At 40.4% G+C, this 18959-nt stretch overlaps 1 protein-coding gene across 6 annotated transcripts in view; it reads left to right on the forward strand.

The window, feature by feature from the left end:
- FAM13C (family with sequence similarity 13 member C) overlaps window positions 1–18959 on the forward strand; it is a 503775-nt gene that overhangs the window by 366811 nt on the left and 118005 nt on the right. For all 6 annotated transcript variants that reach the window (XM_073685472.1, XM_073685469.1, XM_073685466.1 and 3 more), the window contains exon 7: window positions 9826–9882. In XM_073685472.1, coding sequence (XP_073541573.1) covers window positions 9826–9882 — 57 coding nt within the window. The remainder of the gene's footprint in view (window positions 1–9825; window positions 9883–18959) is intronic.

Genomic DNA, 18959 nt, shown 5'->3' on the forward strand with positions numbered 1-18959 from the left:
CATGTAGGTGATAGGAAGCTGAATAAAATGATACCTTGAAGATCTGCCTCCAGAGCTTATTTTAAATAAAAGGAGGCATTACCAGTTGTGAGAAATGTAGATCAGGAGAGCTGACTGTCAGTCATTACATGCTTCACACTGGTAATGCCTTTTTTCATTTACAATAATCTCTGGAGGCAGATTCTCTGTGAGATCTATATCCGGCCCATAGATCTCAACAGCTCATTTGCATCTTAAGAAAAATGTGTATTTCTCTGAAATAAGACATCGAATTGCAAATATCAAGTTATCATTTTATTCAACTTGGGAGGGTTGATCATACTGACAGATTCCCTTTAAAAAGAAAGACATTAAATAAATAAGAATCATCAAATCAATTAAAAGCAGATTTATCAAAATATAAAATTATTTAAAGGGGTAGGCCGAAACTAATATTGGTATTTATCCTAAATGTATCTCTACTTATTTTAATAATGTAATAGTTTTTCTAATATGGTTGAATTAAAAAGTCCCTACCCTTCCCTCTCTAATCTAAGTGCTTTATTTTTTTTTAATCTTTTTCTTTTTTTGATGATGCTTTGTCAGAGAATCCCCAGTGCATGCTGGGATACTCAAATGGGTCATCATGAGGGAGCAGAGGCTGTGGTCACTGCCACAGCCTCTGTCCCCACCGTGAAACAAAGCATCATCAGTGACCTCCATTTCAGGGGCTAGGCTACTGGCTGCTGTACTGAGCATGCGTCGGCTGTCAATTCCAATATATGCTCAGTACGAGTTCCCTTCTTACTGGGCAATATTCTTCTTAGAGCACAGTGACAGTGCACTCCCTCGCGCTAATTAGAAGTGACGAGCAGGCAAGAGAGCGCACTGTTAGGGCACATTGTAAGGAGATAACCCGGCGCACCAGCAGAGACCACCCCTGCCCCCAAAATAGATGTCACTTTTAATGCCATGAAATCAAAACCCCAAATGAAAAGATTCCCTGCACTTAGAATTATTTTCTTGTATTCCATTACATAACTTTTTTTTTTCTGGCAATATAGTAATGACTCTCGAAAGTGGGAGTTAAAAACAGAAGTGTAAAAATCTAAAATTGGCCACAGCAGGAGAAGGTTAAAGATTATAATGAAATGGATGTCAGTAATAATTTGCATAAAGACAGTCTGGAAAGAAAATGCATCAATCTGTTCTTGCCAGTAAGGCTCTGTTCACATCTGTTTTGTAGGCTTGTTTATTGTACATACAGCCAAAAATACAAAGAAATACAGCATGCTGAAATATTCTCTCTGGCAAAAGGACTGATACCTTAATGGAAATCTTAGGGTCTCCATTATAGTTAGTGGGGTCCATCAAGCGCCACTGGTGTCTGTCAGGATCAGGGTGTTGATGGTTTCTTTCATAAGACAGAATTGTCAAATGCAGATGTGAACCCAATAAAAATGAACAAAAGTACATTTTAATCAATAGATCTTGGAATGATAATAAGTTCTACAATTGGATGTATTTAAATAAAATGTTCCTATGCTGAGATAATCTTATAAATGTGCCCCTGCTGTGTACTGTGTAATGGCTGTGTCTGACCGTACAGGAACATGGTCTGATCATACCACAGCTCCTGGGCAGGGGAGGAACTAAAAAAGTATACAGACATTTCAGCATTGGTTCACCGCTGATTCTTTCTTTGAGGTAAAACATTGTTTAAACACACTTTTGCGTCCTCCCCTGCCCAGGAGCTGTGGTATGATCAGACCATGTTCCTGCATGGTCAGACTCAGCCATTACACAGTACACAGCAGGGGCACATTTATAAGATTATCTCAGCACAGGAACATTTTATTTAACCACATCCAATTGTGCAAATTATTATTATTACAAGATATATTGATTAAACAACTTTAGTTCGTGGGAAAACCCCATTAATTCTGTCTGAGACCCTTTTGACTATAATGGAGTCTGTTGCATATCTGCTATGGTGTCTATTATTTCAGAATGCATTTGAAACACGGGATCATACCCTTCAAAATAAAAGTGACAGTGTTTTAAATTCATGAATATTATAGAAAAAACATTGGAGCATGCTCTCTGGTGTTATTAAAGGGGTATTCTCACGTTTGGAAGTTATCACCTATCCATTGAATAGGGGATAACTTCCCGACTACAGGTGATCCAATTGCTATAACTAGGAGATAACGTTCACACTTGAGACTACAGTGGTGGTCAGTACCTGCGCAGATCAGATTTTATCTCATCCCAAAGCAGGACTCACATCTACCCTGCTCAGCACTGCTGTATAAAAGCAGGAATCCATCTCTGTGTGATGTGCCGTGTATGCGGGAGTTCATAGCAATTAGTCTCCTCCACCAACTTAGAGTCAATTGCAATTTAAAGGATAAAACTGGTGAAAATGCAGGATGCAACTCATACAATGGCCAGAAATAATGTTATATCTCCTGTATGCACACAACAGCTTATTCTGAAGAGTTACATAAAAGTATAGTTACCCTTTTAATAGAAAATGTTTCTATTCTATCCAAAATTTACTGTATGTACACAATCATAATCAGATCTTTATAGAACAACACATTAATACAGATTAGGTCAGTCTGTACTACAGATCTATCCTGTTACAGGTTTAAGCCTATTTATGGTGAAAAGCAGCACTCAAGAGTTTCATCGAGTGTCTGGTTAGCAATCGCTCTTTCTTTTGGACAAATAATATTTATTCCAAGAGAAAGAATCGACTAATATTTTTAAAAGTCACAGACTGATATACAAATTCTCGTTTTGATGCTTATCTGCTGCCGGCTAGGATCTCTACTTCTTTGTCCTGTTACAATTCATCAAAAATGGTTGGAAGTGTCCCCTTAGCTGATCACTGGCTGAGCCAGGTCACCACTATGTGGCATTTCTAGCCATTTGCCTTCAGTGTGTCACTATGGGACCAGAATAGATCAGCAGGTCATGATTCAGCATACCTCTTTGTCTAATCTGAAGAAGGGTATGTGCACACTTTGAGTAATTTTCGGCAGTCACTACCCACGCACAAACTGTGAGAGAGGGTAGTCGGGAGATCTGAGGTCAGATACCAGGAGGGCTCGTAGTACAGAGGGGCAATACAAAAGCATGGTCAGGTAACAGTCCGGGATCCAAATGCCAGGAGGGTACGTCAAGAGACGGGGATAAGACAAACAGATAGTCAGTGGCCAAGTCCAGGGTCAGGTACCTGAGGTCAGGGAGAGTCAAAAGCTAAAGGGATAATACACACAAGTAGTTAAGACAAATGCAAGGTCTGGTACAAAGATCATGAAATCAGAAAAAGAGCCCTGAACACACACCCCACTGAGCAAAGCTACAACTGACAATGGTCTGCTGATAGCTAGTCAGTTAAATAGATAACAAATTAAGGAGGTACCTGTGGTAAAGCCCACACACTAAGACAGATTGAACAATAGGATTATCAATCAAAATACTGACAGCCCAGTACACCGCAGCCTTAGATTGGACGAATGGGCTGTCAGTCACTATACTGACAGTCCAGCACACTCCAGATCCTATAGGGCGGCTGATCTGTCACTCCCAGCGTCCCTGAGACACAGTGAGTGATTAAACTGTTGTCAGGAAAAATGCTATGGAAAATAAATGCATTTTTGACTCGTTTTTACGTGCTAGTACTAGTACTGCAAAGTGCAGCATTTTTTACCCTAGCAGAAAAACACAGAAAAAAACTCAGCATGGGAACAAGCCCTAAGTGTCACATATTCAATGAGACATCTCAGGAGAAGGTAACACATCTGATGCCATAGCTCTGCCATCCCTAACCTCTGCCCAGTGCATGGAGCATGATGAAATAAAAAGAGCGACCTAGCGCCATTGAGGGGATAACCATTTTGCATTTTAGCGGCGCAGTGTTTGGTGCTCTTGAATGGGCTTTACAATAGCATTAACTAGTTTTCGGCCATTGCTATGTGTTTAGTATTTTCTATGACTAGATTTTACATATGAGTCTATAATGAAAGCAATGATTCCACATGACGACAGTCTTTGGATTCTTGCTGTAAATGGCCACCGGTGTGCATATTATCTCATACAGCCCTCCTTATAGCATAGTGTTACATCCCATTCTACGTAGATCCTAGACTGTTCCCATGGCAACTGAAATCTGAATTAAACTAACGGTGTAGCCGCGGCAGACAGATGTGGGCTTCACTCTCGCTTTAGCCCTGAAGCGGAGAATCAATCTGCAGAATGTGCTACCGCTCCCGTCCTTCTATCAGCTGAGGCTCAAAGACGATGAAACTGGACATTCAGCAAAAATTCTGTAGAAAAAATAGAATATTCCGAAGTGAATCTACACTGCTAGTCTATCATTTATTCCTACATTCTCTCCTTTCGGGATTTACGCACAAATAGAAATAAGAAAGCACCATGATGGTGTGCCAATGGTGCACGTTACAAGGTAGCACTGGTCATGGCGGGGAGGAGAACTGGTTCTTATTGAAAAGATCCTGCTGAGTTCTGGAGACATACTGGCAATGCTTTATGGGAAGAAATTTATGCAAATTAGCTTTCCTCAGGAAGGAAGAAAACTATCTAGAATTAGGAATTACTGTGTGGTATGGCCAAACAGCTTCCTTCCTTCTGGAGAAAAGCTAATTTCCCTCCACACTGTTGGAGACTATGGTGTCCTGCACTGGGCTGAGCTTTGTACATGGAGCCTGGCACCAAGTCTTGGCACACAGTCTTGTAAGCACTTCATTTCAGAGGTATTCCCTCTTAGAGAAATTACAATGGAACATGATATAATATTTATTTCTTTTATATTTGTAATCCTTCATATAGCGTACCTCAGAATAAAACCAGGGATGTAAAATGCAAGAAAACTAGACCATTATTATCATCAATCTACTTCATGCATTTTTGGACTTTGTGTCAATTTTTACAATTCATTTGTCATCCATTTTTCTCATCTGAAAACTAAAAAAAAAGAGCTGAGGGGATTCAGTGTTATATGATTTTTGGGGCTGGTACAGATGACCGTTTTAATTAGACAAGTGCTATTCATGGTTTTAATGGATAGCACTCGTACCCATGTTATTCTATGGGGTATTGCACATATCCAATTTTTTTTCCTTTGGACTGAGCGGTCTGAAGAAAAAAAATCTCAACCTGCACGATTTGCCTCCGAGCCTCGGGTGGCACTCGCTCATTCATGTCTATGGGTCTGTGGGAAAAATCAGATATTCACGGGCTGACATAATGGAGAAGGCGGAGAAGCTTCTTTTCCTTTCAACCTCCGAGAAACTCTGATCCCACTCTGATCACACTCTGATCAGAGTGTGATTAACATAATCGGACCAATTTTCTTGGATGGAGAAAAACGGTCTTCTTCACCTGCCATTTCACTGACCCATTAATTTGAATTGGACGAGTTTAATCTGCAAATTGGATGAAAAATGGACACTCAGTACGTAAATAAACAGTCATGTGGAAGTCTTCATAGGTTTTCTCACAATCTCCAATTAGAGTAAATCGTAATGCGGAATTGTATCCTGCCCATCAGTAAGTCACATTTTAAACTCTGGGACCTGCACCTATCTCCAGAATAAGGTTCCGCTTTCCCACCCATTGACTCAGCCGCTGTGAATGGAGCTTCTCAAATAAGTGTTCTTGGCTGGTTTCGGAACGGAGAGTCCGGCAAAGGTGTCCACTTGTCCATTCGCTACAGCCTCTTCAATGGGTGGGAAGGTAGAACCCTTTTCTGGAAGTGCAGATACCTCCATCCACCTGTTAAATAGGCCACTATCAATAGTGTTGCTCAACAAAGTGCATTCGGCTGTTCTGTAACTCTCATAGAAGTAAATATAGGCAGCTGGGCAGAGGTGTTCACTTCTTCATTTACTACAGCTGCTTCAAAGGGTGGGAAGAGGGATCCTGATTCTGGAGATGTGTAGGATCTGCACCTGGCTCCAGCATGTCAATCGCGTGACCCACCCATTGAATTGGCTCCTATTGCCGCCTTAACATCAGGACCACCATTCAAGATTTGGGTCTTGGAGGTGGAACAGACCTCTATCAGGCATGTATTGTTGTACAATCGGCTATGTAGTTAGCCTTTTATCTTTGAGTGGGGTGTTCTTGAGGATCCTTTAATTCCTTTTTTGTTATGTCACTGTACAAGAAATGGAAAATGCTTTTGCACTGAGCCTTACAACCTCGGATTTATTATGTAAAAAGATTCTAAAATGGTTAAAAATATTTATAGTAATTGAATTCATCCGAATTTAGAGAACTAGATGTGAAGTGGCGTATAACAAAAATAACTCTGGAACAAAGAGTATTGTGCATCAATAATAATATTTAGCCTTTAAATCAGAAAGTAAAGCTCATCTCTAAAAATATGAAATGTTATTTTCATGCACTAGAACTAGTTCAGACAGAAAGGTTCCAAAGCGTTTAAATGGGTTTAGTGAGAATAAAATCTATTGGAGAGGACTGATATATTCCATATTACACTTCACACATTAACCTCATGCATAAAAACTAAGTGTGCACAGAAGAAAATGTCACAGTTGACAGACGATTGTCATTAGACTCCATTTTGCATTTTTCCAGAGCAATGATCTGATTGGTTAATATGAACAATGCACTTTTTGTCTGCAGTTGGTTTTATACATGACTCCCTATGGGAAGTAATTGTGTGGCTGGCTCTGATCTCAGGGGACATGGCTACCAGTGCGACTGTGTTTCAATGGAAAATAATCATAGACAACAAACGTCTGTAGACTTGGGACATGTACAGAATCACAGCAGCACCTGTACATTTATTAGCCCCACCATTTCACACCATAGACTTAAAGAGAACCTGTCATGTAAAATAATGCTATTATCCTGCAGATATGGGGTTAGTGTGCAGGTTAATATAGCTTTGACACAGTACGGTGCCGAGAGCCCCACTGCTAGGAGTAAATTAAGTTTATTCCCCCTCCCCCCTGTTAGCGTTCAAATCCCTGTCACAGGGGTGGTGCCGGCGCGTTTTCCGTCACCGCTCTAGCAGGAGGTTGACGATTAACTGGTATAATGTCTCTGATGTACAGTACACAGACATGGGGGTTTCCTTCTCCTGTCACTATGAAGCACATTACAGAAGCATCAGCAAAGAGGACGTTATACAGCAATACTGAGCAGTGTAGCTATGAATCCAGCACTGGAATATGATAAAAGGGGCAGCACGAATTAGCTGACAGGTTCCTGGTAATACAGTCCTAAAGTTAGACCAGATAAAACAAGTCGGACTTAACTGTACCAAATTTATCGTGAAGGAGCACGACTAAGTTAGCACCTCTTGGTTGGCATACATTACAATTACTTTGCACCAAAATGGCACAACAGTTATAATTGTGGTGCAGTTGATAACTCCACTTGGCCTCACCCATTGGCCAACTCCCCGGACTGAATAATTTCTGATTAATTCCAGGCTGATTAATGTTATATTTCTTTATAAGTAGCTGAAGACTTTCTGATCAAAAACTCCAAAAATGTATGCCTTCCTTCAGAGTGAGCCAAGGAGCTTACTCTAGAATGTCCACTACCTAGATATTGATGGTCTATCCTTAGGGTACAGTCAGATGGCTGTCTAAATCGGATCAAGATGGGAACGCAGAGCACAGACTGGCCAGCGGCTCTCCCAACTTGAGTTTGACAGCTGCATAGAAATACATGAAACTGTTACACCCGGACCGGGAGAGCCGCCGGCTAGTCCATGCAATGTGTTTCGATCTTGGTCCGATTTATATGGCTGTCTGACTGCGCCTTATGAATTGGTCATCAATATCAGATCTGAAGAGGTCCCGCAGCCTGCACCCCCATCGATCAGTTCTTTGCAGTGTGTGGAGCCAGAACAGCAGGGTTCAGTGCACGGTGTAGTCGATGTTCTCAGGTGCTGCAGTTCACCTCCTTTGAAGTGAATAGGATCTGAGCAGCATAACCCTAGAACAGATATTGAATTAAATGTATAAACAAAATGTAACGGCTGTCAATTAATACCTATGCGTGGAATCTGGAACTCTTTAATGTAAGAAGAGACAATTAATTAGCACAGAATTTCAGATCTAAAGACATTCACTTCAATGTCCACTGTTCTATTGTCAGTGATAAATTTCAGAAATATAATCACCTGTTGTGCTACATGCATGACACCGGCTCAGACTTCTACGTGTCCCACTGCTCGGTTTTTAGAGGTGAAACACTTCACCGGACATTCAATTTTATTTCTAGAATACTGTTTATGGATGTGAAAGTCATTATTACAGTAATTGTTAAGGGGAAAATAAAAGTGATATTCTGTATTGTTCTGTCTCAAGTCTAATAGTTTTGGCAAGGTAACAAAAATGCAAAAAACTTTTTTCTTTATGTAAAACAAAACTAATAATGTATACGACTATACTTTATTACTCATGTGAGAAGTATTTCAGGCCCTGGATGTAAAGACTAATTTTGCCATTTAGTGTCAGAGAATAGAGATCTAGAAATAATAGAAAAATCAAACAGAAATGGAGAAGATTTATCAACGCAAGAACAGCAGTGATTGTGTTGTAAAAAAACATTCTTGTTACAAATGATCTTTTTAGTTGTCAGAAAAAGGGATGGCAACCTCCCAGACATAAATAATTATTTCCTTTGCTCTGTAGTGGCAATGACAACCTGCTACTGGCCTTGGCTAAAATATAAAAAATTTCGCTAAACTGCCTTGTGTGAACATGGTCTTAAATGTCATTTATGTCATCAGAAAATGACTTATTGTTTACGTTTCCAAAGTAGGGATAAAAACACATAAAAAAAAGTGCTTGTGCTGCTGGACGTAGAAGGGGTCTCTTGCTGTCGCAATTTTAAATGTTCTTTTATTCCACTACTCATTTCAATGCCGGCAACTTAGTTTTTTTGTGTTAAATGTGTATATACAGTATATATGTATATACTGTATATATTTTACTTTGGCAATAGATTTTTCATATAATTTGAAAGCTAGAAATCGTGCAATTTTCACACTAGCCACTCAAATTTCAGGAGTCTCATTATCATCACAGACAGGGTTACAATTACAGGTAACATGTCTGTACAAACCTACTGTAATAACACACAAGTCCGCCATTTACAATATGTGATGTCTCAGTTCCCGCTCACTTCACAACTACCTTTGCACACGCTGATTAGATTAATCAATACAAAAGATAGTGTCTGAGTCAGTCCATTGCTGCTAATGTACATGTGAATTTCCTAAAAGAACAATAAGTAGGAGTGTAGAATTCCCCTAGTGGCCAAAGTGAGAATTGCACAATTTTATTTATTTTTTAAGATCATGATCTGAAAAATAAAAAAATATATATATTTTATTAAAAAGTAACTTTAACCTAAAACCTTAAGCTAAACAGATTGTTAATTTTCTGATGACACATTCCCTTTAAAGCAGATTTTAAGACCCATCTGCAATTGAAGCTAGCCTGTCAATCATCTAATAGCTGCAGTGGTTACTACAGGGAATATGTTGTATTACATAGGCGACCGTATTGAAAGCTGCAGCTTGTTAACACCTTCTTTTGGGTGATAACCTCCGTTGGAAGCTGTTGTAACTTGAGCGTTACCTGATTTTACCAATGGCAAATATAAAGTGCTGAATATATTATATTTTGAAAGGTGTTTTTTATTATTTTAGAGGAAAGCTTTTTATTGCGGGAAAATGCACTTTATTGTCCAGACTTGCAAATATGTTGCTATATTATGGTAACATTTTATTTATGTTTGCACTTGTTTCTTTTTTTGTTTTTGAAGGAGCGAATGTGAAACCCCCTCCCTACATGAGGACCAAACTATCTGTTCCAAACTCAGGTGAGACCCGTATGAGACCCGTACTATCCTGCTCATTCTCAGTGTGTATCATGCAAATGGGAAGATTTTGTGAGGTGGTATTTTTCTCTTAGTAGGGTCTTAATTTGTTACTTTTCTGACACTTTGATATATTTAATCATATCCCCTCATCTGCTTTAACACTTTCTAAAACCACAGAATTTAGACAGTGTGCTGTGCTCTTGTGGTCTATTTTCTTCGTAGCCCCCGGCTCTCCATACTTGCCCTGAAGATGCTGCATTCGGGGGTGGGGGAATTTGTCGACTATCCGACACGTAGCTCTCCTTTGTGCAGCCATTCTCTCTATACAGTTGTAGACTTTGCTTCCCTGGATAAAGTCGAAGTATCCTAGTAGTAAGCCGAAGCCGAAGTAAGCTAGTTTGGACAATACTATCCAACTATTTAAGGTGTATGGGGGGGATCTCCTGAATGTCCCCCAATAGATGATGTTAGGGATGATTTTTCACCAAGAACTATTGAAGGTGAATAGGTAGGGACTTCACTTGACGTTTTGTGGACCATTACTTCCTGTGCTGATGACCTGTGTAATTCGACATCCATATGGCACACAGATGTAGCGTAACGGCCCATGGTGGACAATTGGCATTATATTATGGATCTGTGCAGCACATAGGACCTTAATAATATATAATAGACAGGTTCCACGGGTTGGATATTTGTAAGCTGAATGACCAGATATTTAGAGAGCTGTCTACTTTTATGTAATAGGATTTTGTTCTTTCTAAATCACTTCAATCTCCTGTAGTAAAACCTTCCAAAATGCTCTTACTGTAAAGAACTCTACCTTATACTAATGAAATAATCATTCTATCACATTTCACTTATGCCCCGACATTGTATAGTTACTAAAATGAAATGTTCATCTACCAAATAATCATTATTTGACCATGGATATATTGTAATCTAGTTAGGTGCAGGTTGCTCAACGCTCAGCTTATGCAAAGAGGAGAGCAGATGTTTGTGCCGATAGTGCAGACCACTTTGCTTCTGAATAGCAATGAGTGGACCCTTGGAAGGTCAAGTTCTGGTACCCGACTGAACTTTAATCCAAAGTTCGGTTCGAGTGCCAGAACTATACCGGAACTTAAACCCGAACACCATTGAAGTCAATGGGGACCAAAACTTTGGACCTGGAAAATATCTCTTTCTCTCTCTCCTCTCTCCTCCCAAACTGTAAAACAGTCTACCAGGAGAAGTTTGGGTTCGGAGTTCAGCACCGGTTCACACATCTCTACTCCTGATTCTTCATTATTATTCTGGGTACAGACGAGCTTATGAAGAATCATCAGAGTTTCATCAACAAACCTCATCCATATGTTCATCCATATTGTCATCCATGTGCCACCTGTGTGTCTGTTTTTTTACGTCCGTGTGACATCCATGTGCGATCCGTTTTCATACATCTACATTCAAAATTGTACACAGATTCCTAAGTTAATGATGGAAGTGTATCTGTAAAAATAGGATGCCATTCACATGTTCCATATGGGGATCTGATTTTTTTTTGCACACCCATAGACTTGAATGGGGGAGTCTCATCTGATACAATTTTTTTTTCCTGCGCTCTTCTGTACAATATGCTCATCTGAACAAGCTCCCAATCAGACACTAGGAAGAACTGCACACCAAAAGGCACAGGGGATACTGGAAATACTTTTTGTCTGATTTTAATCATATCCATAACTTACACTACATTAAGTGAGGTATAATAAAGAGCAGCAATGTTTTGGGTATTACTGTAAATCCTTCGTCAGGCTATGAAAAAAAAAAGATCTAAATATACAGGTGCATCTCACTAAATTAGAATATCATCAAAAAATTTCTGTGGTGTGTGTATGTCAATTTATTTTTTTTAAATCTTTTCTCATCACTGCATGTTGCTAGGTGGTACCTCAAATAGGAATCCAGTAGTTTAGTATGGAAGAAGCCACTCCAGAGTATGAAAATAAACTGTAGTTTACTGGTGAACTTACAAGTGCATCTCACTAAATTAGAATATCATCAAAAAGTTAATTTATTTCAGTTCTTCAATACAAAAAGTGAAACTCATATATTATATAGAGTCATTACAGAGTGATCTATTTCAAGTGTTTATTTCTGTTAATGTTGATGATTATGGCTTACAGCCAATGAAAACACAAAAGTCATTATCTCAGCAAATTAAAATAATTAACAAAAAACACCTGCAAAGGCTTCCTAAGCATTTAAACAGGTCCCTTAGTCTGTTTCAGTAGGCTCCACAATCATGGGGAAGACTGCTGACTTGACAGATGTCCAGAAGGCAGTCATTGACACACTCCACAAGGTCCCAGAGTCTGGAGGAAGAGTGGAGAGGCCACAATCCAAGCTGCTTGAGGTCTAGTGTGAAGTTTCCACAATCAGTGATGGTTTGGGGAGCCATGTCATCTGCTGGTGTAGGTCCACTGTGTTTTATCAAGACCAAAGTCAGCACAGCCGTCTACCAGCAAATTTTAGAGCACTTCATGCTTCCCTCTGCCGACAAGCTTTTTGGAGATGGAAATGTCATTCTCCAGCAGGACTTGGCCCCTGTCCACACTGCCAAAAGTACCAACACCTGGTTTACACACAACAGTATCACTGTGCTTGATTGGCAGCAAACTCGCCTGACCTTAACCCCATAGAGAATCTATTATAGAGAATCTATGGGGTATTGTCAAGAGGAAGATGAGAGACACCAGACCCAACAATGCAGACGAGCTGAAGGCTGCTATCAAAGCAACCTGGGCTTCCATAACACCTCAGCAGGGCCACAGGCTGATCGCCTCCATGCCACGCCACATTGATGCAGTAATTGATGCAAAAGGAGCCCCGACCAAGTATTGAGTTCATTTACTGAACATACATTTCAGAAGGCCAACATTTTGGATTTTAAAAACATTTTTCAAGCTGTTGTTATAAAGTATTCTAATTTACTGAGATAATGACTTTTGTGTTTTCATTGGCTGTAAGCCATAATCATCAACATTAACAGAAATAAACACTTGAAATAGATCACTCTGCTTGTAATGACTCTATATAATATATGAGTTTCACTTTTTGTATTGAAGAACTTAAATAACTTAACTTTTTGGTGATATTCTAATTTAGTGAGATGCACCTGTACATGTTAGAAATCCAGAAATGTACACAACAACACATCATGATTGCTAGTATCTAAATATGCCAGTTACTGGAGATAAAATACAGACTAAAGCCTAAGGGCAAACGTTAACCATAGATATAAGGAGGGGAAGTGAGAAATGGAAAAAGGGGCGTACACATGATGGCAGGAGACTACGTGCTAAACGGCATATGTATTAAATTAAAAAGGTGTTTTTTTCCTACGTATTCAGGGTACATGTTCTCAGTACTTCTGACATATACATATTAGTGTGTGTTTAATATATTCAACATACATGTTCATAGTGTACATTACAAATATGGCCTTTAGAAAAAGAAATATGTTGACAAAGGTAAACAGAAAATAAATGTGCATTACTCTATCAGCCATATATAGCCTATTAAGTGATAACATGGTCACATAGGAATGTCACACAATATACGCTGAATGGTAGAACGATGCATAAAACCTTCCAAACTGCTCTTCCTGTAAAGACTCCCATCATATACTGTTGATGTAATCATTCTATCACATACAATTCTCATGCCCCTTTGTCCATTGTAAATTCCTAAGATGAAATGGTCATCTGCCAAGCAATCATTATTTGACCATGAGTATATTGTATTTGTCCTTGTTAAAGAAAACCGGTCATGTGAAATAACACTTTTAATAGCCTTCTGACACTGTGCCTTCTGCACAGAGAGCCCCTCTGCCAGGAGGAAATTACCTTTATTCCCCCGGCAGCGTTCGGCTTCCAGTTATAGGGGCGGTGGTGGTGTGGGTTCAGTCACCTCTCTGTCTATAGAGAGCGACCACTGTAACTGCACCCCTAGCACTTTCTGACAGCAGGCACAGTATTAGAGCTGGCTGTCAGTCAGTGCCGGGGGCGCTGTTACAGCCACTGGTCACTATACACAGAGTGGTGACTGAACCCGCTCCGGCGCCGCCCCTATGACTGGAAGCCGAGCACTGACTGGGGGAAAAAAGTTAGTTTCCTCCTGGCAGCGGGGCTCTCAGTAACGCTGTTAGAATGCTATCAGCCTGCAGATTGACTGCACATCAGCAGGTTAATAGTGTTATTTTACATGACAGATTCCCTTTAATAATAATATTATCTCTCAAGCATCTAATTTCCAATTTACTAAGACCTGTTTTCCTAATGTTTTATCTTAAGCAAGACTTCCTATGCATTTATAATCTAGGTACAATCCTTTCATGCTCTCCTGCACTATAATGTATCTTATCTAGATTGTGATGTCCAAAATTGTTCCAAATACTTGAATCTAATCTCCAAGTGATTTATGTAGGGCAGAAATAACAGGGGTTACTTTGTCTTGACGCACCCTAATTTTGTATTTGCTTTTGTTGCTGTCACTTGGGATTGAGCGCCATGTCAATTTTTGCAAAGTGCACAGATGACAGATATAATATGGAGAATGCAGGAAACAATACCGGCAATCAAGCAATACAAAGTACAACAAGATTATATCTGATTCTTTAGGTTTAATTATTGCCCATTGCTGTGTCACGTTGCAATATCAATAAATTGCTCAATAATATTCCATTATTATTCTATTATTCTGACTGTGACCATGTGCTAAGTCATGGAAAAATAATACGTGCGAAATGGTTTAGAATATGCTTCGGAAGGAAACTGTGAAATGCTTTTTCTTTAATGGATATGACACAACGTTAATCGGGTTTGATTTTATAAAACTACTTTAACTTTGAAACGTAAGCTCTGCGGGTCGGCTCTTGGCATCGGTCCATTGCTTTGAAGTCAGAGGCATCATCCCTGTTGGTTTGTGACAGCAGCGTTTTTCTGTCTAATGTAATAATAGTGGCAATAAGCAGGCATCAAGTGGTATTCATAGACGTATAAATAGCATTAATAAGGCATGGATTAGGCTAGTCCACCTTGTTGTCTCTTTTGAAGTCTTACATTAATTGCATTCCTAAACAGTGTATCATGGGAACATCATGGCTTCCTGTCCATTAAACGAGATGTTTTTTTTACTAGAAATCACAGAGGAAGAATATGACGTGTATTACAACTATGTATGTTGTCTTGAGGTGTGAATATCTGGTAAATATCACATTTCTGTCCATCTGACCCTATATTTGGTGACTAGTGACATGTGGAAAATACAATTTCTAAGTTCCAATCAAGTGAGGGATTAGGATCCATACATGGAAGACCTTTTGATATCATCACTTAGGCATTCCTCCTTTATATGTCACAGTTGCTTCTAATTCTTTTAAAGGGTTACTCCTAAACTATTAAGTTATCTCCTATTAATAGGTTTGGGGACAACTTACTCATTGCCGGGGGTCTGACCACTTAGATCCCCCAGAATCCTATGATCAGGGCTCTGCTACTTGGGAATAAGGCTCAGCAAAGGAATGGAGCGGAAACCTTCATTGTCTGCTGGAGAAAGGCAAGGCCATACACATAACGGAGGCTATACACATAACGGAGGCTATACACATAACGGAGGCTATACACATAACGGAGGCTATACACATAACGGAGGCTATACACATAACGGAGGCTATACACATAATGGAGGCCATACACAAATAACGGAGGCTATACACATAACGGAGGCTATACACATAATGGAGGCCATACACAAATAACGGAGGCTATACACATAACGGAGGCTATACACATAATGGAGGCCATACACAAATAACGGAGGCTATACACATAACGGAGGCTATACACATAATGGAGGCCATACACAAATAACGGAGGCTATACACATAACGGAGGCTATACACATAATGGAGGCCATACACAAATAACGGAGGCTATACACATAACGGAGGCTATACACATAATGGAGGCCATACACAAATAACGGAGGCTATACACATAACGGAGGCTATACACATAATGGAGGCCATACACAAATAACGGAGGCTATATACATAATGGAGGCTATACACATAATGGAGGCCATACACAAATAACAGAGGCTATAGACATAACGGAGGCTATACACATAATGGAGGCCATACACAAATAACGGAGGCTATACACATAACGGAGGCTATACACATAATGGAGGCCATACACAAATAACGGATGCCTGCACATAACGGAGGCTATACACATAATGGAGGCCTTACACAAATAACGGAGGCTATACACATAACGGAGGCTATACACATAATGGAGGCCATACACATAACGGAGGCTATACACATAATGGAGGCCATACACACATAACGGAGGCTATACACATAATGGAGGCCTTACACAAATAACGAAGGCTATACACATAACGGAGGCTATACACATAATGGAGGCCATACACATAACGGAGGCTATACACATAACGGAGGCTATACACATAATGGAGGCCTTACACAAATAACGAAGGCTATACACATAACGGAGGCCTTACACAAATAATGAAGGCTATACACATAACGGAGGCTATACACATAATGGAGGCCTTACACAAATAACGAAGGCTATACACATAATGGAGGCCTTACACAAATAATGAAGGCTATACACATAACGGAGGCTATACACATAATGGAGGCCTTACACATAACGGAGGCTATACACATAACGGAGGCTATACACATAATGGAGGCCTTACACAAATAACGAAGGCTATACACATAACGGAGGCTATACACATAATGGAGGCCATACAAATAACGGAGGCTATACACATTATGGAGGCTATACACATAACGGAGGCTATACACATAACGGAGGCTATACACATAATGGAGGCCTTACACAAATAACGGAGGCTATACACATAACGGAGGCTATACACATAATGGATGCCATACACAAATAACGGAGGCTATACACATAACGGAGGCCATACACAAATAACGGAGGCTATACACATAACGGAGGCTATACACATAACGGAGGCCATACACATAACGGAGGCTATACACATAACGGAGGCCATACACATAACGGAGGCCATACACATAACGGAGGCTATATACATAACGGAGGCCATACACATAACGGAGGCCATACACATAAAAGAGGCCATACACATAACGGAGGCCATACACATAACGGAGGCCATACACATAACGGATGCTATACACATAACGGAGGCCATACACATAACGGAGGCCATACACATAAAAGAGGCCATACACATAACGGAGGCCATACACATAACGGAGGCCATACACATAACGGAGGCTATACACATAACGGAGGCCATACACATAACGGAGGTCATACACATAACGGAGGCTATACACATAACGGAGGCTATACACATAACGGAGGCCATACACATAAAAGAGGCCATACACATAACGGAGGCTATACACATAACGGAGGCTATACACATAAAGGAGGCTATACACATAACGGAGGCTATACACATAACGGAGGCCATACACATAAAAGAGGCCATACACCTAACGGAGGCCATACACCTAACGGAGGCCATACACCTAACGGAGGCCATACACATAATGGAGGCCATACACATAATGGAGGCGATACACATAACGGAGGCCATACACATAAAAGAGGCCATACACATAATGGAGGCCATACACATAATGGAGGCCATACACATAATGGAGGCCATACACATAACGGAGGCTATACACATAAAAGAGGCCATACACAAATAACGGAGGCTATACACATAACGGAGGCCATACACATAACGGAGGCCATACACATAACGGAGGCCATACACATAACGGAGGCCGTACACATAACGGAGGCCATACACATAACGGAGGCCATACACATAACGGAGGCCATACACATAACGGAGGCCATACACATAATGGAGGCCATACACATAAAAGAGGCCATACACATAACGCAGGCCATACTCATAAAAGAGGCCATACACATAAAAGAGGCCATACACATAAAAGAGGCCATACACATAAAAGAGGCCATACACATAGCGGAGGCCATACACATAACGGAGGCCATACACATAAAAGAGGCTATACACATAATGGAGGCCATACACATAAAAGAGGCCATACACATAATGGAGGCCATACACATAATGGAGGCCATTCACATAACGGAGGCCATACACATACTGGAGGCCATACACATACTGGAGGCCATAAACATAACGGAGACCATACACATAACGGAGGCCATACACATAAAAGAGGCTATACGCATAATGGAGGCCATACACATAAAAGAGGCCATACACATAACGGAGGCCATACACATAAAAGAGGCCATACACATACTGGAGGCCATACACATACTGGAGTCCATAAACATAACGGAGGCCATACACATCACTGAGGCCATACACATCACTGAGGCCATACACGTCACTGAGGCTATACATGTCACTGAGGCAATACACATCACTGAGGCCATACACATCACTGAGGCCATACACATCACTGAGGCCATACATGTCACTGAGGCCATACATATCACTGAGGCCATATACATCACTGAGGCCATATACTCACTGAGGCCATACATATCACTGAGGCCATATACATCACTGAGGCCATATACATCACTGAAGCTATACACATAACGGAGGCCATACACATCACTGAGGCCATACACATCACTGAGGCCATACACATCACTGAGGCCATACACATAACGGAAGGCAGACGCATCACTGAAGCTATACACATAACAGAGGCCATACACATAACGGAGGCCATACACATCACTGAGGCCATACACATCACTGAGGCCATACACATCACTGAGGCCATACACATCATTGAGGCCATATACATCACTGAGGCCATACATGTCACCGACGCCATACATATCACTGAGGCCATACACATAACGAAAGGCATACGCATCACTGAAGCCATACATAACTGAGGCCATACACATCACTGAGGCCATACACATAACGAAAGGCATATGCATCACTGAAGCCATACATAACTG

Source organism: Phyllobates terribilis, unplaced genomic scaffold, assembly GCF_046119375.1.
Source record: "Phyllobates terribilis strain yellow unplaced genomic scaffold, ASM4611937v1 Scaffold_5__5_contigs__length_657084704, whole genome shotgun sequence".
NCBI classification, from domain to species: domain Eukaryota; kingdom Metazoa; phylum Chordata; class Amphibia; order Anura; family Dendrobatidae; genus Phyllobates; species Phyllobates terribilis.